We start from the raw sequence: 24,548 nt of genomic DNA on the forward strand, positions 1-24,548 counted from the left end.
ATCTGTAACGTCAGTTAGACAGTTATGCTATTATTTAAATCATGGCCACAGTCAGATAAATCATGGCCACAATCAGAGCTGTAGCTTTTGTAAATATTTGACTTACAGTCTCAAAGCTATTCTCAACTACCATGGAAACACAGAAGTCATTAAAGCCATGTAATATGTGGTAAATACTGAAGGTTATAGAAGAATGTGAATTCCAACTGGCTTTCTTAAGGCTGAGGTTAGGATTTAACTTTTGTCCAACATCGACTTAGTTTAGTTGATCATCATAGGTAGATTTCACCCACTGGTATATGACAGATCATATTGATATAAACTATTTATCTATAATATTTGTTTTTATCTAGTGAATTATGGAACAACAAACAAGAATAATTTCTTTCTCCTTTGGTTAAAAGTAACGGAACACAAATTTGTGGTGGTAGCTAATAGATGTCACTGAATATTTGAAATACAATTCAGAAAAAAGAGAGATTAAATTTCTGCTTCTATGAGAGCATAAGAATAAGAAATAGAATCATTATTCTGTTAAAAGATCAGAATGAGAACCTGTCTTGGATTCCATCCAGAGACATGTGTTTGCTCCACATAAAGCACGTAAGGCACTTATATGAAATAGAAGCTTCCTGAAAAAAAAATCGGTGGCCTTAGAAAGCAGTGACTTTTCTCCCACTGAAGGTGTACAAGCCCTTAAGAGGAATCTTATAGAGGGGATTGAAGCACTGAATCTGCATGTCTTCCAACATCCCTCTTAGCCCTGTGGCTCTATGACCTTTTGAAAACAAATATGAATGGCTTGCCCTTGCTCTTCCTCTGAGAGGTATGGTATTTATAGTGTAATGTCAAATAGCTGTTGCTACGAAGGATATGCTAAGAATGGTTAACAAGTACATTACCAAGCAATATAATACAATAATGCAAGTTTTCAAAAAACATAAGGGAGCAGATTACAATGAAAACAGAACATGGTGTAAGAACAGGAAACAAACAAACAAACAAAAAAAACAGGAAAAGAAATCTGAACTCCTGCCTGCAGGCCTTACCTCCTACCTACCTTCCTTGACGGTGTTTTCTCCGTGGCTGTTGGAGTGGTCCGGCAGGTCGCTCACCAGGGTGTGATGGGAGTGGGAGTGCCTGGCGCTCAGACTCTCCATCTCAGTGGCTGCATCCGAACTGCCCCGCCGGGTCAATTTCCCTGGAATAAACAAGAGCACCCCACAAGAGGGTTTTCAAATCAGAAAGACTGCTGAGATTTTGCCTTTCCCAAGGACAGAAATGAAAGTGAGGGGATATTAGGAAGAGCATGAGGCACAGACAAAATAGCAAGAAATGAACTTGCCTTGGGGATATTCAGGGTCAGGGTGATTGATGAAGCTGCCTGTGATAAGGTCAGCCCCAATCTAAGCCAAATGTCAGAAACCATCTGTTGTGGCCCAGGTAGCTGTCAGCTCCTGATTTTAAGCTGGCCTTCTTAATATGCCATCCAGAAAGAAAAAAAAGAGGTTTTTTCTTTGCTTTGCTTCTTCCTTTTTTTTTAAATATCAGAGTTAAATAAAAGTCTGTCTTTAGATTCACAAAGAAAGTTAACGCACAGCCCTCTAAGGCTATATTTCTACTTCTAGAGTGACCTAAGAAATAGGACAGTCACCTACCTAATTATGCAGAATGCTTACAAAATTAATTCAATTATCTGCATTTCTTTGGCTGTGACGATACAGCATTATTTTGGTGCTGGGGAACCTGTAATTGGGTCCTGTAATTTCTTTATTGAACTGCTCGAGAAAGATCCACGTTTGCCAGGAGCCCTAGATCTAGTCCTAAACAGGTCACTCAAGCTCTGCCCTACTTTGGAAGGCCTTTGTGATCACCTAAAATAGTGGTTTGCCAGCCTCCTTTTTCAATGCCTCGCCTATCTTCTCCAAGCCCTGAGAAACTTCCGAAGGAGAATGTGCTGCGGGTGGGGGACACATCCAGGTGGTCCTCATGGAGCAGGAATGGCACTCCCATTCTTCGAGGCCTTCTCTTCCCTGTGTGGTGGAACGGAATGGAGCCTTTCCTCTCTCGGTCTTCTTTGCGGCTCTTGAACTACAGTGATGAGAGATGAAGGAATAGGCACAGAGCAAAAAAAAAAGGTTACCGTTTGCTTCGCAAGGGGCTCCATGTTCTGCAGTAAAATACAGGAAATGTTCCAGCAAGAGGAGACCCAGAAAGTCACCAAATATCATCCAATAGAAATGGGAGAAATTTCCACAATATATTAAAAAAGCAAAAGAAACTAAGCAAAAGGTCACATATTCCATGGTTCTCAAAGTGTGGTCCCTGGACCAGTGGCATTAGCGTCACTTGGGAACTGGTTAGAAATGCAAATTTTCAGACACATTGTGTCAGGTCCTCAGAAGGTGATGTGTGTTTTAACAAGAATGGTAGGCAACACTGATGCACCCTAAAGTTTGCAAACCTCTGGGTTAAAGTGTAAGAATCCCTGAGTCACCACTTGGATCAGCCAACCTCTTTCCATTCCATTTTTCAAGATTGAGATTCATTGCTTCAGTCGGCCAACTGCAAATGTATGCCACTGCTCACAAGAAGAGTCAGAAAAGGTACAGGGCATACACTGGTACAAACCCATCATTCCTACCAGTCAAACAAGCTCAACATCAAGTGTGACTAAGAGTTTAGAACTGTTTGAGAAGCTTTCAAAATATACCAATCAATGCATGGACCTAATCTTCAGCAATTCTGATTTAATTGGTCTGGGATCAGGCCTGGAAACTTATATTTTTAAAGGATTCCTAAAAATTCTCACATGCAGCCAGTATTGAAAATGTCTTTTTTTCCTCTCAAATGATCAATGTTTTCAGAAAACCTATGTCCATTGCCTAGTTTTGCATTCTTAATGAAGGCAGACCTAGCTGCTTACGTAGCAACACTTGGAGCTCATAGATAAGTTAATAATATGTTCTGTGTTCTTCTCTGATATAATTAAATTAATAATTTTGAGGAAGAGAAAAAACACTACATATATATTAGTCTACACATATTATTTTCTATTTGATTATCTCCATATACTTACAAAAGAGAAAAGTGGAGTGGTGGATTCAAAAGAGTTCACTATTTAGCTAGACGACCTACTTTTGAGTTTGGGCTCAATCTTTGGCAAACTTCCTAATGTTTGTAAGGGTAATTTTATTATCTGCAAAATGTAGAGAATAAAGATCTCATTGGGTTAAATGAGAACTGTTTATATACAGTACTTTACAAAATGAGTAGACCCATACGAAGGTAACTTGCCATCACTGCTGCCATAGCTATCTCCACCACCACACCACGCCCAGTGCTTTACACACAGCATCAAGATTGAGCTTTTTAACAACCCTGAGGAACACTGAGAATAGGAAGCACACTCATACTCACAGAGGGCCTTGCACAAGGCCACGCTGCAAGCCAGTGCTACAGCCAGGAGCTGACTTGTGTTCCGGAGGTCTCTTTCCCACTCCAGCCAACACTGCGGTATGACCCACACACACCTCATGCCCCACTGACTTTTTAACATTACCAAAATATCAAAGAGCATCAGTAATTCTACTCACCTTCTTAAAAATGTTCATGCCCAGGTCTGAAGAAAGATCTGGGACTGCAGACCGACGCAGATTGGTCAGCGAAACCTTGGAAAAAGCCTCGGGGCTAAGAGATTTTTCCTCCTCGTTACACTTCATGGTGAGGTCCTTAATAAAGGTAGACAACGATCAGGACTTAGGACTTCATATCCAAATACTTTTCTTATTAAAATTTCACATTTTTAATAGGGCTATGCCTACTGTTTCAATATCTATGAAATATTTAACCTGTATATATGGACTTTTAGAATCCAAATTCTGCTACTGAGAAGATATATTTCATATTAATTGTAACTTCTGTTTGGAGTTTTCAGAAGTGAGGCCGTGCAGCCCCAGATCTAGAATGCTAAGAAAATAGGGAGATGATGGTTCTCTCTTTTTTTTAATTAAAAAGAGTATTTTTCTATTTAGTGATTCACCAAAGGAGATCTCTACCTGGGACAAAAATATTTACTACTAAAATAGAGTGTATTTCTTTTTCACTCTGATATTGCTCATGTTTATTTTCAGAATATGCAGAAAAAAATTTCAGACCCAGCTAATTCACGTTTAAGTAAACTCAAACAACTGGTACACAGTACAAGTCACATTTTCATCTACATTTTCAATGTACACTGTTGAGGAGAAAGAGGGGAAGAACAGGTGTTCAAGATGATATTAGGATATTCATTCATTTGTCAAAAAGCAATTTTCATGGGGATGTCACCACATCAGTATGCATTCAGTTGATTTCTCCAAACATTTATGTTAAATAAAGCAAGACAATCAAAAAGCAATGTTCCCAAATGATGACATTGAGACACTGGAAACTTTTGAGTTACACAAAGGAGGTTCAATCATGTTCGGTAAAATGCTAGTGTCACACATTTTATGATAGTACTAATTAATAGATTTAATGTTAGAACTCTCTATTAATTAGTACTTTGATTATCCAGAAGACCCAATTTCCCACTATCCTGGATAAACAAAGGCTTATACTAAATTAGCATGTGCAAGAGGTGCACTTCTTCCAATGGGAGGTTAAATGCTAAAGAGCAGCAAAAGGGTCCAGCAGTGAAAGATGGAAGGGGAAGGATAATGGCAACAGAGTAATCCACCAACCAAATAGTCAGCAGTGGAGCACAGGAGAGCTGGATGTGCAGAAGGGAAAAAGAAAATCTGTTAACAGCCTAAGTTGTTGGTTCGAATGACAATGGACAGAATTTCTCTTACTTGGGTTTTGTGGGTGTTCACTAGTGACGGAGCTGCCGCCACCATCGAGCTACTCCTGGGTCTGGGCAGGAGAGGAATATCTGGCTCTGGGGGTCTTTCTGGCTTCTCTTCCAACATGTGTCGCAGCCTTTGCAGATAGTACATCAGAGACCACTGAGTGCCTTCTTCAGACCAGTGCGGCTGGAGTAGGCAGCGAAGAACAGCAACATCAAAGTAGGTGGCATAGCGGGACCTTTGGCATGGAGGTATCACGAGAGAGGCCCTGATCCCAATGGCAGAAAGAAGATAATTATACTGGCAGTCAAGCCTCCCAAGAGGCAGCACAACATGGCTTCTAGCTCTACCTTTCTCATGCTTTTATTCATGGGCTTGTCTCTTGTCTGGTTTACTCTAATAGCCTCCTAACTGGTCTCACTCATCCTACTTTTCCTAAATATTCCCTGGAAGTAGAGATATTGAGAGAGTTTCAAAGGATGGGTAGAAATTAGCCAGGCAAAGTTGAGGTTGGGACAGGAAACAGCATTTCAGTCAGAGGGAAGAATGCCTACAAAGATATTGATCTTAAAAATCATGAGTTTGGGGAGGAAATCATAAGTAATTAGTACAGTTGTTGAGTAATTTGAGTGGTGGACAATGATGAGAGAGCTATAGAAATAGATGAGGTTCAGATCACGATGTTTCTTTTGTGCTAAGAACAGATTTGACTTTTATCTGATAAAAATAGAAATGATATTTGTCTTGCCTACTTCATTGGGCTATTTTAATTTCAATTGTGAAAATATTATGTAAAAGAACTAAGGAAATTGCAAAATGCTAAACAAAAGTTTTATTATGAGAGAAATAGATAATTTTGAAAATTCTAAATTTATATATCGTTGTCAGATAGCAAAACTGATTTAAAAAATCTCAAGTTTCTGGAATTCCATGATTCAGTTTAAATACATGATATATTCATTACTTAATGTTCAGTCTCATTCCACTATGAAATAGTTTTAAGCATTTATTCAGCATAATGGAATATCTTAGATATCTTAAGTACAATGAACTAATTGTCCCCCAAAATTCCTATGCTGTCATACTAACACTAAATATGGTGGTATTAATGGTGGAGCCTTTAGGAGGTCATTTAGTCATAAGGATAGAGTCCTCATGAATGAGATTAATGCCATTCATTATAAAAGAGACCTCAGAGAGCTCTTTTGCTCTCTTTCCACACAACACAAAGACAGCAGTCTGCAACCCAGAAGAGGGCCCTCACCAGAACCTGACCGTGTTGGCACCCTGATGGTGAATTTCCAGCCTCCAGAACTGTGAGAAATACATTTCTGTTGTTTATAAACCACCTAGGCTATAGTACTTTGTAATAGCAGCCTGAACTGACTGAAGTATTAGTGGATATGAAGGTAAATTTAACTTCCGTACCTTGAGGAACATATGGTCTGGTGAGGAAGATAGACAATAAATGACAAAATATGAACTTAGATCTTCTGGGATCCAAGATGGTATCTTAAATCTAAAGTCTAAACTTAAAATAAATAAATAAATAAATAAAGTCTAAACTTAAGCCCTAAGTACAATTTCCTTCTGAGTCAGATGATGCCAAAGAGAAATTTTTGTACCCTGCCATCAACTAGTAGATGGGTACCGCCCACACACAAAGAGCTCTTACAAAAAATTCAGCCACTGACAGTGAGAAAGAGAGATCTCCCTAAACTTCTCCGGCCCATATTTTTTGAATTGAAGGTTTATGACTCATTTGTGGCTCAAGAAAATAATTCAATAGGACACAGCTACTATTAATCTATTAAATAGAATAAAATTTATAGAGTAAGGACTTGTATGTTTGGTGAAAATTTTGTCTCACTTCACATGTTTGTCAAGTCATTAGTAAAATGTATTTCTTACTGTGTGTTGCAGTAAAAAGTTCAAAAATACAGACCCAGACTATGTCTGATGCCCTGTGAATCATTTTTGTAGCTTTTCTACTTCCATATCAAAACATGTCATACTTTGTTATTTCAACTCTTGTTAATAGCATTGTTATTGTGTGTGTTGAGGGGTCATTGCCTATGTACACAGTGGTTTTGAATTTTAATGCTCTCTTATAGTCTAACATTTTTGAATATTTTAATTCACAAATAGGAAATTAAATATAAGTTGAAGTTCAAACACAAAAGGTGCTACAATACTAATTATTTCACTGAGTTGGCAGTTATATGAAGAAAAGCTTCCTATAATCCCTTAAATTCCCATATATGCGATGCCAGAGTTTATCCTTTTTCCAGAAAACTAGAATATTCTTTGGAGATAAGTTACATGACAACCTTCAGTCCATGATAAACTCTCATAGATTCTCTTTCCAACCACTTATCGGTTCTACAGGACCCCACCCTAGTTCTAATCACCAACATCTCTCTTTAGGCTTATTGTAATGACTTCCTACTGGTCTCATTGTTTCTTTTCTTATTCCTCTTATTGTAATGACTTCCTACTGGTCTCATTGTTTCTTTTCTTATTCCTCCACGCCCGCTCCTGCTCAAGCCCTTCTAATAGATTATTCATTCACGGTTAGAATAAAATGCAAACTCATTACAGTGGCCAACAAGGCCTTCATAATCTGACTGGGTTTACCACTTCATCTCATTCTCTATCAAGCCTGCCCTGATGTGCCAGTTATTGATTTATTGTCTCTCAGCTCCAACTTCATCCTTTTTTATAAATGACTTCTGTTTTGATTATGTTTTCAGACTGGCCAATGGGCCACTTGCTTCCTCCTGGGACACTGACAGGTTACACCTCCAAACCAGTTGGAGGGAAAGCGACAACACTGATTCTCATTTTTACCTGTTTCCTAAAGGGCTTTCAATACTCTTTCCTTCCCCCACCCATCCCATTTCTCTTTCTTAAGAAGCATGACCTAACCACTCTTCTCAGCCTATTATTTATACTTAAGATAATGGGGTTTCTTTTCTCTTTCAGTGCTGTACTCTTGGATTTATGAAGAAAAGGCAAAGTATAAGGTTGGCTGGATACCAGCTGGGTAATTTTAGGTCCTCAAGGCTTTGTGACAATCATTTGATTTATTATTACAAAAGCCTGTGAAAACCATTGTTTTCTTGACTGGGCTGCGGTAATTAAATCGGATATTAGTAGTTCGACAGGATTATTTCCCCACCTTGGACTAGCTATACTTATTCTTTACCCTTTTACTTTCTGCCCTACATCTTAGAGAATGAAATGTTTCTAGTTAGTAAACTAGATTAGAGAGTTTCATAAATTATTTCAAATTTCTAGAGCAGTGCTCCACATGAGATGCCAGCGAACCATTTCTATGAGAACCCCAAGGAGGAAAGGGAGGAGAAAGGCTGGGGAAAATGCAGGCACCAGGTCTTACCACAGACTTATTAAACCAGGATTTCTGAGGATGGGCTCCAGGAATCTTTATTTTAAACAATAACCCGGGGTATGTCTTAGATACTCTTAATAAGATTGAAGGACAACTGCCCTAGAGAAACATGTAATGCATGATTTCTGCACTTTCAGGCCAACATCAAAAATAATTCCTATATGGAAATGCCACAACTGAGATAATATGTTGACAATTTTGTTCCTGAGGGCACCAGTGACTAGATTTATGTCTCTCTCTATACACAAAATTTATTTGACTGGAAAGTAATTACTAACTGCATCACTGAGTCCCGTAGCTGTTAACTACTTTCTAACAGCATTTATCAGTTCAGCAGATTACGGGCTGCAGAACAGCAAGGCCCCACCAATATTATGCTGTGATCAGAGACTAAAAACATGTCTGTATCTTATGGAATCAAAATTGGTTAAGTAATTTCACATTTCAGTTGCTTAATATTGAAAGAGACTCATTTGAAACAATAATGAATTAAAACATTCTATAGCAAATATTTATAACCTGCAGCACCTGCTTTTAAGGTATTATTCTAGCACCAGTTTATTTGACTTAAAGTATGAGCTATGCTGCACTGACTCATCTCTAAAAAGCAAAATTTTTATATCATTTAGGACAGCATTATCAGATGTAATGAACTTGTCATTATTAATAACTGATAAAAGTCATTTTAGTTAATTAACAAACTAGCATGTGGGAGACAAATTTACATAACCACATAAAAATGGTATGGGGGAAGCTCATTGTATCATGTGATAGAAAAGTTCTTTTCAACTCTAATATTCTATGATTCTATAAGTTATTTTGTAGAGTAACTTATAAAAATAAAAAATGAAACTTTATTAAAGAATATGGATACTTTCTTCTAAATGATATATGTAAAAATAATGAAGAGAAGCACATATAAAAAAAGTTGATGTTTATAGCTACCTGATGTACTCATGGGTGATTTTTACTTATTTTTTAATATTTTCTACATTCAAAATTTTTTCTATAATTAGCATTATACAAATTATATGCATAAAATAATGTATTATGACAAAAAATGGTAAGAATTGCTTTAATCTATTTTCCAAGCAACTATGGCTGTGGGAAACCAAGTTGTTATGAATTAGGATAGGGAACTGAAACTAGAGAGTATTGAAGGCAGATAAGCACTCTGGAAATAACAATCTATGAGGCAGAGAACTGTGGAAATCAGTCTGGACCCTATGCAGTATTTAATGAAACATAAATTAAGTCTATGCATACAGTAATTAAAGATGAAATCTCACCGTAATTAAAAAACCTAGCTACCTTTTCACTGGTTGCAGAGTGCAGGGAAGACTGATGTGCAGTTCAGTCAAGGTCAGAACAAAAGAGATAATGAATTGAATGTGTTTGATAGAAGCAGACAGCTTTTGTTGCTAGGATATTAGCATTGTTTTGTTATTAAAGTTCTCTTCATTTCTGACTAATACATAAACTCTTCCAATGAAGACACGTTAACATTAGCATTTTCTGAAAGTTACCGTATGCATCATTTCCATGGCAACCAACCACTGCAGCTAGGCAGCGAGAAGACCTAATTTGTTTTTCCAAAGTGCCACGGATTCATGTCTAAATCACACATGTGAACAGATGTGTGCTGTAGGTGACTGTGTGCATATATGTGTCACAGAATGCATATTGCATATATATGAAGATGCTTCAATGTAGTAATATCAGAGAATGGGGAAAAATGTCCACCAACAAAGAAGAATCTTGGACATCATAGTTGGCTTTGTTTTTACCGGCAAATCAGATTGGAACCATTAACATTGATTTTGTCAGAGAAAACAAACACCATTTGTGTTTATATTTGTAAATTTCTAATGCTTACTATGGCTGAGAAAAATTACATAAGAAATATAAAATCATGGATATTTTATGACCTCAAAATTTTACTCTACTTTTGGTCTTTATGATTTTTTTTTAAAGTCAGGAAGAAGCATAGTATTCAAAGTAAGAGATTACTTACTCTTATCCTAAATTAAACTTTTTGGAATTTGTATAAAGCAAAATAAGTGGAGGAAGAATACTCAATAATTGATGTGAAGGAAATGTACAGAAATAGTCATAATAATTTTAACAAATGGTGACATTACATCATTATTGTTTATTATAGCCAGCCTAGAAGATAGCTCCAATGACTCCTGCCTCCTGGCATGTAGACCCTGTAGAGCCTCCTCCCACACTATCTCAGAGTTGGTTGGTGTGATCTGTAGAATACAGATGTAACAATATGTCACTTCAGAGATTAGATTATAAAAGACACTGAAGCTTCCATCTTGGTTGCTCCCTGTCTTTCTTGGATAATTTGCTTTGAGAGAAACCAGGTTCCATGTCTTGAGCAGCGCTATGGAGAGCCCCCCAGATGGTGAAAAATTGAGTCCTCTGGCCAACAGCCATCTGAGGGAGCTTGAAGGCAGATCCTGCAAACCAGTCAAGTCTTCAGATGCCTGCTGCCGTGGCCAACATCTTGAGAGACCCTGAGCTATGATTGTGTAGCAAAGCTGTTACTGGATTCATGAGCCTCAGAAACTATGTAAGATAATAGATGTCTTTTGTTTTAAGCTGCTAAGATTTAAGATAATTTGTTATACAGAAATTGATAATGAATACAGATTTTGGTACCAAGATAAAAGCCTAGATTTTGGGAATTATTGTGGAACCAAACAGTAGGTAGAAGCAGTATACACTTTGAGGAGTGTCTTTTTTTAAAAAAAAACAGCATGACTTGCTTTGCACAGATTGTGAGTAGAACTCCTGAACTTTGAGGAGGCTGCTGGTGAGAAGGACTTAACAAGAGGAAGCATACCATTGGAAACTGGAGGAGGGGGATCCTTATTATGTAGTGACAGAAAGTTGCTTGCTGTGATGTGGAAAGCTAAAAAAAAGGTGCCTAAATAACTGGGTGATCTAACAAAGGAGATTTCCAAATAAAGTGTTTAAGTTGCCTTCTGATTTCTTCTTGTTGCTTATAGTAAATTGAGAGAGAAAAGATATGAACTAAAGGAAGAACTATTAAAGACTAATAATCTGGGACTGGATGATTTTGAAAATTCTCAGCCTCTCCAGAAGGCAGATAATGCTAAATTAAAAAACAGCTTCCAAGAAAACATCAGATTTAGGGTACTGTTGGAAAAACATGATCTAAAGATGAGCCAAGGGTGAGGCTATAAGGTCATTTGTTAAGACTTCTGAATGATCTAAGGCTATACCTCAGAATACTGTTTCATCAGACAAAAGGCCCTCTACAGACTTTGAGAGTGTTATTCAAATATATATATATATATATATGACATCTAAGAAACTTACAGGTGGTACTCTTCAACAGAAGCCTAAGGTAGAGATGGGATTATTTCAAAGAGATTGGTGGATATGGATGTTGTCCATTCTAGTGGACCCCAATAAGATTCACAGTGGACTCAAAGGTTTTTAAAAGAATTGTATCAGCACAGACACTTTCAGAGACAGTGCAAAATAAAAAGAGGCTATTGAACCCCTCAAACTTTTACTGGAAGGAAGAAAGCTGAGAAAACTACTGAGCCATATACACATGACACTTTTTTAAAAAAAGGAAAGTTGACTTGGAGGATCAAATTAATAGCCCAGAGGTAGAGCCAAGAGCCATGGGCAAAAGTAGGACTGAGTCCTAATCAAGGAGTTTCTAACATTTTTCCAGCTTAATTTCAGAACTGATAAGGACCAATGCCTCCCATTTCATCCCTTTGAATAGACATGTCCACAGCAGGTATCCTATGCCTATTTCATCATTGTGGGTTGGGTATATTTGGTGTAGATAATGTGTCTCAAGTCCACAGATACTGTAAATCACTTTGGTAACATATGTAATGGGTTAGGAGGAGGCAATGCTGAATGTAGAAATATTAGTTTGGAAGCAGTGTCAGAAATCCATGTAAGAAATGATAAGGATTTGAACTAAGGCAGTGACTATGAGACTGGAGAGAATGGAAGGGACTTGGGAAATGTTAAGAAGGCAGAATGTGAAGCGCTGGGGGTTGAGTGAATCTCATATTTCTGACTAGGATATTTGGATCCATAGTAGTGCCATCCACTGAAATATAAATAAATGAATAAATGAACATTTAAATAATACCATAAATATAAAGACTCTAGCATTGTTTTGCACACATAGATCATTTCCAAAAAAGGTAGTTCTTATTGTTATTCTCTTTAGTCTGTGCCCTGAGTAAACTACCTTTCCCCAAATATGCTTTAATTATGCCATTTATAACTTTGTGAGTCACTGTCATTATCAAATAAAATGAGAGCTTTGTGGGAGTGGGGTGGTCATGATGGTTACTTTTGTGTAAGTGGAAGGTTAACATGGGAAGAGTTTTCACAGATTTTATGGGAGGCATCCTTGACTCCCATCTGATGTATTCAAATCCTTTATAATCTTTTCTTGAGTGCAGGCAGGACCTGTGACTTGCTTATAACCAATAGAATATGGCAGAGGTGATGGCATGTTGCTCCCATAATTAGGTCACTTTACATGACAAAGGTGATGAGACATCACGTCCTGTGGTTATGTGACATTGTAAAAACTCTGTATTAGCAAACTGAAATTAGAATTTCTCTTCCTTGCTGGTTTTGAAGAAGCAAGCTGCCATGTTTTGAGGTAGCCTATGGAGAAGGGCATGTGGAAATGAGCTGTGCGCAGGCTCTGGGCACTGAGACCAGCACCCTGTTAACATTCAGCAAGAACACAGAAACCTTAGTCCTGTAACTGCAAGGAGATGAATTCTGTCAACAACCTGAGGGAGGTTGTTGTAAGAGAGTGAATCTTTCCCCTGTCAATCCTGTAGGGAGACTGGAGTTCATGCTGACACCTAGATTGCAGCTTGGTAAGACCCTGAAGCAGAGAACCCAGAGAACCCTCGGTTGTGCCTGCATTTCTCCCTACATAATAAATTGTGACATAATAAATGCATGTTGGTTAATGTCACTAAGCTTGTTGTAATTTGTTACACAACAGTAAAAAAACTAATTCAAGAACCATACACAGAAACTATTGAAAAGCAAATTTTGGTCAAATATAAGAAGGACATTCCACTAAAGAGCGTTATCTAAAAACGAAATGGCATTCATCAGAGAGTACTGAATTCCTCATTGCTTAAAGCATTTAAGCTAATGTTGTTTGTGCATCAGCTAAGTGACAGGAGATTGGACTGGAAATCCTCACAGAGTTCCTGCCACATTATTTTTAATTTTTAAAATTATACTTTAATTAACAAATAATAATTGTATAATTACATATTTATAGAGTACAATGTGATATGTGTTTACATTGTAGAATGATTAAATCAAACTAATTAACAAATCCATCACCTCACATACTTTTATTTTGTGGTGAAAACACTTAAAACCTACTCTTTCAGTAATTTTTAAATATAGGATGCATTATTACTTCTTATAGTCACCATTCTATGCAATAGTTCATTAAAGCTTATTCCTCTCATCTAACTGAAATTTTGTACCCTTTGATCAACATCTTCCCTTTTTACATCCATTCCCCTCCCCCAACCATAACCACCATTCTACTCTTTACTTCTGTGAGTTCAACTTTTTTAGATTTCACTTATGATACGAAGTACTCATCATCATCATTGCCCCAGGACAGTAAATCAGTGAATAAACACAAATAGCTCTGTTTACACAACTAAAATTGCTATCAAAATTTTATATTCTCAATCAGTAGATTATTAACTGGGTCTCTTGTTTTTAAAGTCTAAAGACACAAAGATAAACACATTCTTTACATATTATTTTTTTAAAGCAAAACATAATAGTATTGCGTTTAAAAAACAATTGTATTTATATGACTCCATGCTTTTAACAATTCTAAGAAATCTTTCAAAAATACTGTACCCATGTTGCCTGGTTTTAGTGCCAGATGGAGGTAGATCATTTAAAAAATTATCAAATGAAAAGGCAAGTCAGATATTAGGAGAAAATATTTTTGAATATTTTTTTTTAAATAAAGTTCTTGTATCCAGAATATAGAAAGAACTCTTAAAATTTAATAATAAGGTAATCTAGTTAAAAAGTGAGCAAAACATTTAAATAGACATTTCATCAAAGAAGATTTTTCACATAGTTAATAAGCACATGAAAGTATATTTAATATCATTAGCCATTAGGGAAAAGTAAATTAAAAGCACAATCAGATCCCACTTCACACCCACTAGAACGGCTATAATAAAAGACAGACAATAACAGGTGCTACCAAGAATACAGATGAACACACCCTCATATATTGCTAGTGGGAATATAAAATAGTGCAGCCATTTTGGAAAACAGTTTGGCAGATTCTTAAAAAATTAGACATAATTTTGCCATATGACCCAGCAATTCCAATTTTAGGTATTTATCCAACAGAAGTGAAAACCTATGCCCCCCAAAAAAAATTTGTCAGTGAATGTTTACAACAGCATTATTCATAGTAGACAAATGTGGAAACAACCCAAATATCCATCAACTGATGAATGGATAAAGGGAATATGATAGATCCTTACAATGGAATATCATTCATCAATAAAAAGAAATGAGCTACTGATACGTGCTGTGATGTGGATAAACTCAAAAACATTATACTAAGTGGAAGAAGCCACAAACAAAAGACCACAAACTGTATAAATCTATTTACATGAAATGTCTAGAAATACAACCCCACAGAAAGCATATTAGTAGTTATCTGGAGCTGGGTGTGGGAATGGGATTGACTGCAAATGGGCACAAGTGATATTTTTGGGTGATGAAAATGTTCTAAAATTGAATTGTAGTGATAATTGCACAACTCTGTAAATTTACTAAAAATCATTAAATTGTAAACTTAAAAGATGTGAATTTTATGCTATATAAATTATACCTCAATAAAACTATTCCTTAAATACCTTTTTAAAAAAATACTATCCACTAGGCTGTAATTTCTTTTGAAAGTAGGGATATTTAAATGATCTCAGGGACTCTTGCTGGAATGGCAAACCTCTTGACTTCAGGTGTCCATAATTTCAGCAGGGAGTAGGAAGCCATAGACTAGTTCTTATTTCTGGGGAAGATATTTTCAAGTATATCCACTATGTATATTAAAAAATAGGGGCAAGGTTGGAATGTTTATAAAGAGCATGCTTTTAAATTCCCAGTACTTTAGAAGGACTCATTTTAATACAAAGATCAGTATAAACTATCCTTATACGTTAAAACAGGTCCTTTAACATCTCTGCAACATAATCTTTCAATACCGTCATTTGAGTTTCTGCACTTAAACGTTAAAAATAGTATCCAATCAGATACCTCATTAAATAAGACATGTCTTCTCACTTCCACCCTAGTGTGTGTAAATGAGATAGCACATTTCTGCAATTATTAATCTAATTATACCTTGACTAAGAATGTGTATACACATATCATGTGCATAAATATTTTAAGGAACAAAGGTTATAATAGTAGCTAAAAATGCACATTTAATTTTTGGTGACCAGTGATACATTTTGTCTCTAACATTGCAATCAAGTACCTGGAAAGTGATGGGCCTCTTTCCTGGGAAGTTTGAGAAGACAGACTTCCATCAAAGGAATTTCCTCGGTGGCAGCCTGAAATGGTGGCCTTGGGTGAGATGGAATCCGACTGGAATGTTTCACAGACCACCTGAAGTCCCTTTGGGAGGTGGAGATAGCAGGTTAGTGGGTTTTTTTCCTTCAGATATATCGTCTAGAATTAACAACCATATTACAAACATGGTTACTTATATAGGTTTTTTATTTTTTTCAGCACAACTGATTATAATGTCACAGTTCAAGGAATTTTGGAAACAGACTTCTAGGGAACACCTGTATCATTCCAAGCATTAGGCTAAATACTTTCAAATATTTTTATTTCATTTTGTCCTTGATTCTTTTTTCACCTCCACATCCAGTATCTGTAGGAGAGTTACTAATCAACAATCCACCATACTGAGGTGAACCAAACAGAGGCGTGAGGCTAAAAACAAGCACCAGGTTACTAGAAGCTAATAAAATTGAAGGCAGAACATGAGAATGGAAGCGCAAGGTCCAAGTTTTTTCATTGTTCATCAGCAGAGGGGTGCAATAGATTTTTCCAACTGAACATCATGACCTTTATTCTGATTTATAAGTATACATTCAGCAATTCTCTTACCAAGTAGCTTATTTTAATTACATTTAGCTGCTAAATGTAATGCTGCCCAGGTAATGTGAAATATTTTCCCATAGGTATTATAGATGAAATCTTTCACTAAAGTATAAAGACCCTAAAAAAATCTATCATAGTAGTTCAGTCTTTACAATTTCTATTTTTATGCACAAAATAGGCATTATTCAATGCTGATGTATGTATGTAGAGATCAATACAGTCAGAAATTTCATGAAGTCCTCTGAACTTGATAAAAGATTCGTTTAGCATGAATACACTCATGTGTGCCTCATGTTAGGTAATTTGGGAGATTAAAAAAAATCTAAGATGAATCTGAGCCTTAAATTCAACAGCTTACAGTTAAGTTTTAAGACAGGTAAGTACAGGTGAGAGCAGCATGTCGAATAGAAATATAATGTAAGCCACAAACAGCCACATATATAATTTTAAATTTTTAGAGGACACATTAAACATAGTAAAAAGGAACAGGTGAAATTAATTTTAATAATATATTCTGTTTAACCCCAAATTATCATTTCAACTTACAATCAATACAAAAATTAGGAAGATGTTTACATTCTTTTTTTAATACTACATTTTCAAAATCCAGTGTACATTTTACACCCTCCGTCCAGACTAGCCAAATTTCAAGTGGTGGATAGCCAGATGGGCCTAGTGGCTTCCATATTGGACAGTGTAGGTTTAGACTAATTAGACAAGAGTTCACAGGGAATTGAGATCTTAATTTGTCCTTACAAGGATAAAATTTAGACAAGTGACAAGGAGGAAAGAACATTCTGTTAGAGGAAACAAGTCTGAGGAAACACCAGAGGCTAAAATGAGCATGCACTGTAAGTTGGAGGCAATGCTTAACTGACTAAAGGGATGAGACATAAGGCCATTTAAGAGGGATGGTGCCAGGTGGTGAAAGGCACGGAGAACCAGGGACAGGAGTTTTGTCAACAGGATCCACTAGAGGTTCCTAAGGAGGCAGGGATATGATAATAGGACAGCCTTTTTGCATATAATAACTTATGTGAAATAACAAGTTAATAAACAAATGATGCATTAAGAAAATTAGTCAGGAATTTTTAAGTGACATTTATGTGAAGGAGGAAAGGGGAGAGGTAGAAAAAATCCAATTAGGTAGTTCCAGCTGCAATCTAGTTATGAAGTCCTGAACTTAGAGGTTATAGTGGGCATACAGAATGCAGAGCACATCTGAGCAACATAATGAAAAGAACAATGTGACACAGCAAGAAATCAAATAGTGAAGATTATGTAGAACATAATGTATTTCATTGTACCTAGATGTCATCACTTACGAGACATATCACTATTTTATGTACCATTAAGGAAAAAAAAAAGACCCTGTGAATTAAACTAGGACACTTCATTTCTTATCATTGAGGACTTTTTATTTCATAGTTGTTGAAAGAGCTGTTTTAGACTTATCTAGGCATAGCTTTTGATTATATATCCAGCCCAGGTATATGTAAAAGGAAAGTGTAAGTGAAATAAATTGGTGTAGATATTCTTAGAACTTCTTCACATTTAGAATTATCAATTCAGAGTTGTTGATATTTAAGTTTTTCCAAAGAATAACTTCCTCTGGATCAACAGTGTTATTTCTTAAGAGTATTATTTCTCAAAAGAGTTCTCCACCATTTCTTCTGACATACTTCTGACCCTGATGCTATAAATTTAGATGCTGGAAATGATCAAATTTATGAGGCACAAGAATGACAACCATGTGAAGACTGCTACCAGTAGGGAGATCATAAAAGGCCAAAGATAATCAAGCACACTCAATTTCAAAGAGGTTAAATGTAAAAAACATATTCATCTTACAGCATATAAATCACAGTATCTGTATTTAGTAATTGCTCAGTAAATGGTGGCTATATTAATAATAGGACTCCAAAATTTCCAGCATGGAGGGTAAAAAGACTGCTAATATTCTTAGCAGTAATGTATCAGTTGGAAAGAGGATCCTGTTTTGATGGAAGGCAGCAAGTTTCACTTTGAACATGTTGAACTGTAAGTGAAAGCAGGTCATCTAATGACAGGTTAAGTTAATGGCAGTATACATTTCTGTGTAGCTTTCAACTACCCTGGTCTCATTTCTTTCTTTTCTGAACCAAATGTGACAAATTTGTATTGAATTATGTTCTTTTTTATTTTGCATCTTCTATTTTATGTGGGTTTATCTTGACTCCTCATTAAACTTTAGATTCTTTAAGGGGTAGGACTATGTCTTATGCCTCCTTTCTATGCTCCCCCAGCACTACCCTACGTACATTGAGTTACCTAACAAACACTAGTGGATTCAATAATTGAGAAAAAGATGCTGCTTTATTTAATCTAGGATGAATAATGATAACTAACATCTATTGAGTGTTACATGCTAGCCATTGAGATAAAGCACTACTTATTACACACCAACCATTGAGATAAAACACTAGTCATGTATTATTTTGTTTCAGCACCTCCACATTTTTGGGAGATATAGAAAATTAATTTTCATACTTGACTGATAAAACACCTGAGGCTGTTAAAAGTTTCACATTTAGAGGAAAAAAAATGGCTTTGAGCCCGGCAATATGATTCTAGAATTAACATCTTTCCCTTCACCCTATATTACGTTCAAGGAATTACAGCCTCCCTTCTCACAATTATAGTAAACCAACCTCTAGATGTCTTGTGTCTTGATTTGGTGAGTCACAGATCTGACTTTGACTGTTGATGGGAGAACTTCTCTTGGCTGCAAAGTGGAAGAAATTTCATCATGAATTTTATAAGATTCTAAGTTCATTTTATTTCTTGAGTTCATTTCATTTTCAAATAAAAAAACCATTTTAATAGATCATTATTACCTTAGTAATATGTGTTGTAAAAGATATTAAATAATTAAAAAGTCTTAGTATTTCCAGGTTATCAATGTAAATATTCATCTCTTCAGTCTGACTCAGTATGTTAAGGTGCAAGACTAAAAATAATGATTATAGCTAACATCTACTCAGCACCTAATATATGTTGTTCCTTTCCACACATTTTACATATATATAGTCATGTGTCACTTAGGGATGGGGATATGTTCTAACAAATGCATCCCTAGGTAATTTCTTGTTGCGGGAACATGATAGAGTGTGCTCACACAAACCTAGATGGTGTAGCCTACTACACATCTAGGCTATATGGTTTAGCCTATTGTTCCTAGGCTACAGACCTGAACAGTATATTATTGTACTGAATCCTGTAGGCAATTATGACACAATGGTAAGTATTTATATATCTAAACATAGAAAATATACAGAAAAATACAGTATAAAAGATAAACAATGGCACACCTGTATAGGGCACTTCCATGAATGGAGCTTGCAGCCCTGGCAGTTGCTCTAGGTGAGTCAGTGAATGAGTGGAGAGTGAATATGAAGGCCTATGACATTACTGTACACTACTGTAGACTTTATAAACACTGTACCCTTAGACTTTACTAAATTTATATCAAAAAGTTTTCTTTCTTAAATAATAAATTAACCTTATATTATTGTAACCTTTTTTTTAGAAACTTTTTAAAAGTTTAAATTTTTGACTCTTTTACAATAACATTTAGCTCAAAACACAAATACATTGTACAGCTGCACAAAAAGTATTTACTTTTTTATATCCTTATTCTATAAGCTATTTTCTACTTTAAAATTATTTATTTAAGCTTTTTTGTTAAAAACTAAGACACAAACACACACATTAGCCTAGGCCTACACAAGGTCAGGAGCATCAATATCACTGTCTTCCACCCCCACAACTCATTCCAATGGAAGGTCTTCAGGGGCAATAATATGCACGTGGCTGTTATCTCTTATGATAACAATGCCTTCTGCTGGAATATGACCTGAGGGACCTGCCTGAGTCTATTTTACAGTTAAATTTTTTATAACTGGAAGGAGTGCACTCTAGAATAATGATAAAAGTATAGTATAATAAATATATATACTAATAACATAGTCATTCATTATCAAGAATTGTGTACTCTACATAATTGTATGTGCTATAATTTTATATCACTGGCAGCAAAGTAGTTTTGTTTACACCAGCATCACCCCAAACATATGAGTAATGCATTGAGCTAGGGTGTTATGATGGTTACAGTGTCACCAGGTGATAAGAATTTTTCAACTCCATCATGATCTTATGGGACCACTGTCATACATGCAGTTAGTCATTCACTGAAACATTGTTATGCAGCACATGACTGTATAGACTCATTTAACCCTTACAATAACTCTATAATACTGTTATATTATTATACTCATTTTACACATGAAGAAACTAAGCCACAGGGAGTTTAATTTGCCCAAGGTCACTCACCTTACATGAAGGTTTCCACCCAGAGTCTGTGCTTTATTTTTTTTTAATTTTTGTTTTTTTTTTAATTTATTTTTTATTTCAGCAAATTACAGGGGTACAAATGTTTAGGTTATGGATATTGTCCTTGCCCCACCCAAGTCAGAGCTTCAAGCGTGTCCATCCCCCAGACAGTGCGCACTGCACCCATTACGTGTGTATATCCCATCCCCTCCTCTCCCCAATCTGCCTGACACCAGATGAATGATACTACTATATATGCACTTAAGTGTTGATTAGTTGATCAATTTGATGGTGAGTACATGTGGTGCTTGTTTTTCCATTCTTGGGATACTTCACTTACTAGAATGGGTTCCAGCTCTATCCAGGATAATACAAGAGGTGCTATATCACCATTGTTTGTTATAGCTGAGTAGTATTCCATGGTATACATACACCACATTTTATTAATCCACTCATGTATTGATGGGCACTTGGTGTCTTCCTGTTTGCAATGAATCTCCCAGGAGTCCTTTGAGCTTCTTGTACCTGTATATCTAGATTTTTAGCAAGGCCTGGGAAATTTTCCTCTATTATATCCTCAAATAGCCTATCCGACCCTTGTGTATTTTCTTCTTCACCCTCAGAGATGCCTATGATTCTCACGTTAGGCCTCGTCACATAATCCCACATTTCTTGTAGGCTTTGCTCTTTTCTCTTATTTCTCTGCCCTATCTCTGTGACTGACTTATTTAATTGAAAGGTGTTACCTTCAATCCCTGAGATTCTTTCTTCTGTTTGATTTTCCCTGTTCTTGAGGCTTTCCACTGTGTTTTGTAATTCCTTGAATAAATTCTTCATTTCCAGATGTTCAGTTTGATTTTTCTTTAATATTTCAATTTTTTAGTGAATTTTTCTTCCAAGTCCTGGATTTTCTTTATGTGTGTGGTTTCTTTGTGTTGGTTATCCATTTTTTCTTGCATATCATTGAGTTTTCTTACAATCCATGTTTGAAATTCTTCTGTCATTTTACTGTTCTGAATTTGGTTAATGGCCATTGCTAGAGAGCTGGTGTTCCCCTTTTGGGGGTGTGCTTTCTTTTTAATTCTTCATACTTCCAGAGTTCTTTCACTGATTCCTTCCCATCTCAATCAGCTGTTCCTTTTTACATTTAGGTTTTTGTTTGAATTATGACACACTCTGTTTAGTCTCTGAGCCAGTAGGTGGTGTTTGTGGATGAGATTCGACTACATCCTGTATGATGAGTCAGTAGATACACTTAAAGAGTGTGCAGAATGACCTCCCTGTTAGTAGGTGGCGTTTGCTGGAAGGAGAAGGCTGCAGTGTAGTTTCTGGGTCCTGTAACCAGCTCTTGTTCCTCTGTAGAGGCACTCTAGTGCCTCAGGTGGTGGGTGCTGCCCTGGGACTTCTAGGTGTGTCCTTATTCTCCACCTCAGTAGGGGCAGGTGGGGGAGTTAGTCTGGACGGAGCAGGGTTGGGTGAGCGTGTGCCCTCAAGCTCCACAAATGCTGTTAGCAGGGGTCTAAGTTCTGTTTTCTGCTTCTGGGCAAAGCTGCCAGGGAGGGGATGAAATGGCTCCACTCAGCCAAAAAGTCTGCATGTAGGGGTGGGGGTGTCTGAGACCTGAAGTCTGGAGCAGGCCTTACTCCATTCCACCCTCCCCTATTCTGTGGTTTCTCCTGGGTCTCTGCCAGCAGGCAGGACCTCAAGCTGGTGGATCTCTCCTGGCTGTGATGCCAGCAGGGAAGGTCCCTGCCCAGGATTGCAGCCTGAGCTGGGCGCAGGGCCCTTCTGTGGGAGGAGGGTTGTCCCTCAAGCATGCTGATCTGCCCCTGAAGGCAAACACACCTCAGTAGGCTCATTCACAAATATCCCTTCTGTACCCCGGGGCAATGCGATCAAGACCTGGGTGTACGGGATCTGGTCTGCAGGCCTGTCCCATGGGCCCTGGAGATCAATCCCTGACCCTGCCAGGGAGAGGAGTGCTGGTCTCCAGTCACACACAGGGTGCCCAAGCTGGATCCATGTCTCTCTGCCTCAGGATTTGCCCCACCCTCCTGGAGTCATCAGGCAAGCAGCACCTGGGAGGGTGGGTGGGCAGGGAGCTCACAGTCTGAGTACCCCTCAATCTGCTGCAGGGCCCCAAAAGGAAAGGTCCCGTTCCCTGCAGATGCCTCCTTGTGGTGGCTAAATTGTCTCTCTCGGCAGCCGCGGGTAAGGGAGGGGAAGGGGAGGATGAAGCAATATGGCGCCTGCTGATCTGCTTGGGTCTGCTGACGGGAGGTGCCCCTAGGGAGCTGGAAGCCTGGTGCCCTGAACACAAGAGGCTCACTGCTCACTGGTGGCGGCCGTCTCTGGGCTGGTGTTGGCAGGTCTCTGCAACTGCTCAGGAGCCCATCCGCAGTCTGAGATGCAAGAGAGGGGAAATTTAACCACTCCACCTACCCTTGTCACTCCTCGTCTCCAAGCCTCTCAGGGGCCTTTCTCCTTTCAGTTGTCCTCTGCAACTTCTTCCCGTGGAGTCTCCTGTATTTTCAGGCACCCTTCCTTCTGACCCTCATCTGGTCTGTGTTTGTCTGCCTGTTTATTTTTTTTTACTTTCTTCTAAAATCTTTCTCGAAGAGACACTCTGGCTGGTGCTTTTTCTCATCCACCATCTTGCCCTTCTCCAGAGCCTGTGCTTTAACCATCACTTTAAACTGCCTCTGAGGTAAGATGCAAATCAGCTGCATCTTTACCTGAGGATCAGAAACAGTGGGAAATGAAGATGGTAATGTCTCATTTAAATTGTGGGTAAACTGGTGCTGAGAAGGAAGGTGATTTGCTAACGTCACCATGTGCCATTGTTTTTTCTTCTAGCCACGTAAGCTGAGTCTAATTTCCCCTCAGATGCTGGACATCACTTTGAGTCCACAAGCATCAGGCAGAGGGAAAGAAACTCACTGTGAATACCATCCAGAAGCAAGAGGCGAGTGAGCTAAATAGCCCAAGAGCCTCCATGGAAGGACGTTATTTCTTAGTGGTTTTTATATTTTATAGTGTCAAATGATAGTTTATGGATTAGTCAAAAAGAGAGAGCGAGAGCACTAAATTTGAAGTGATTTCCCCATTCATGTCGGAAAGCAATGGATAGACTTTAAAACATTAAAAAAATAAATTTCTTTAATCAACACATTGTAAAGTTATGGCTGTTTCACTAATAATTTTGTTATACTTTAGTATATTTTATTCTTTTCTCTTATTTCTATTGTTTTCAGCTTTTTAAAAAACTTCTTACATCTGTCTTATCTTCACTTTCAGATTGTTTTAATTCAACATAGTTAACCTCATTCCATATATGGAATCTGAAGTATATTTCTGGCTAGGACATCTTTATTTACTTAGTTTCTTGATATTTGAACCTATGACAGTCTATTACTCTTGAATTTATAATATATTTCAAGAGTTAGTGTTTTGTATACATGTAAGTTGTAGGATTAATCTACTTTTATTAAATATGATATGAAAAAAATTTCATCCTACCTTTGAATGACTGCATTTGTCACTATAAGCATCTTATCAAATATGTGAGTAACATAGCACTCCTTGGTTTACACAATTCCTTAACCTATCATGTACTTTGCAAGGTTGTGTTAAGTTACAGGGGAAAAAAGTGTGTAAGGATATATTTATAGTTTCCTTCCCTTTATAAAGCCCTTTTATATGTATAATCCTCTATTGTCTGC

The 24,548-nt window shown here is 37.2% G+C and overlaps 1 protein-coding gene across 3 annotated transcripts in view; it reads right to left on the bottom strand.

Annotated features, from left to right (window-relative positions):
* Window positions 1–24,548, bottom strand: part of UNC80 (unc-80 homolog, NALCN channel complex subunit) — a 194,559-nt gene that overhangs the window by 158,189 nt on the left and 11,822 nt on the right. For all 3 annotated transcript variants that reach the window (XM_069467694.1, XM_069467676.1, XM_069467685.1), the window contains exons 6-11: window positions 19,146–19,219; window positions 15,821–15,960; window positions 4,836–5,097; window positions 3,597–3,731; window positions 1,875–2,091; window positions 1,061–1,201 (exon numbers count right to left, since the gene is read on the bottom strand). In XM_069467694.1, the coding sequence (XP_069323795.1) occupies window positions 1,061–1,201; window positions 1,875–2,091; window positions 3,597–3,731; window positions 4,836–5,097; window positions 15,821–15,960; window positions 19,146–19,219 (969 nt within the window). The remainder of the gene's footprint in view (window positions 1–1,060; window positions 1,202–1,874; window positions 2,092–3,596; window positions 3,732–4,835; window positions 5,098–15,820; window positions 15,961–19,145; window positions 19,220–24,548) is intronic.

The sequence above is a fragment of the Eulemur rufifrons genome, chromosome 1 (genome assembly GCF_041146395.1).
Source record: "Eulemur rufifrons isolate Redbay chromosome 1, OSU_ERuf_1, whole genome shotgun sequence".
Taxonomy (NCBI): domain Eukaryota; kingdom Metazoa; phylum Chordata; class Mammalia; order Primates; family Lemuridae; genus Eulemur; species Eulemur rufifrons.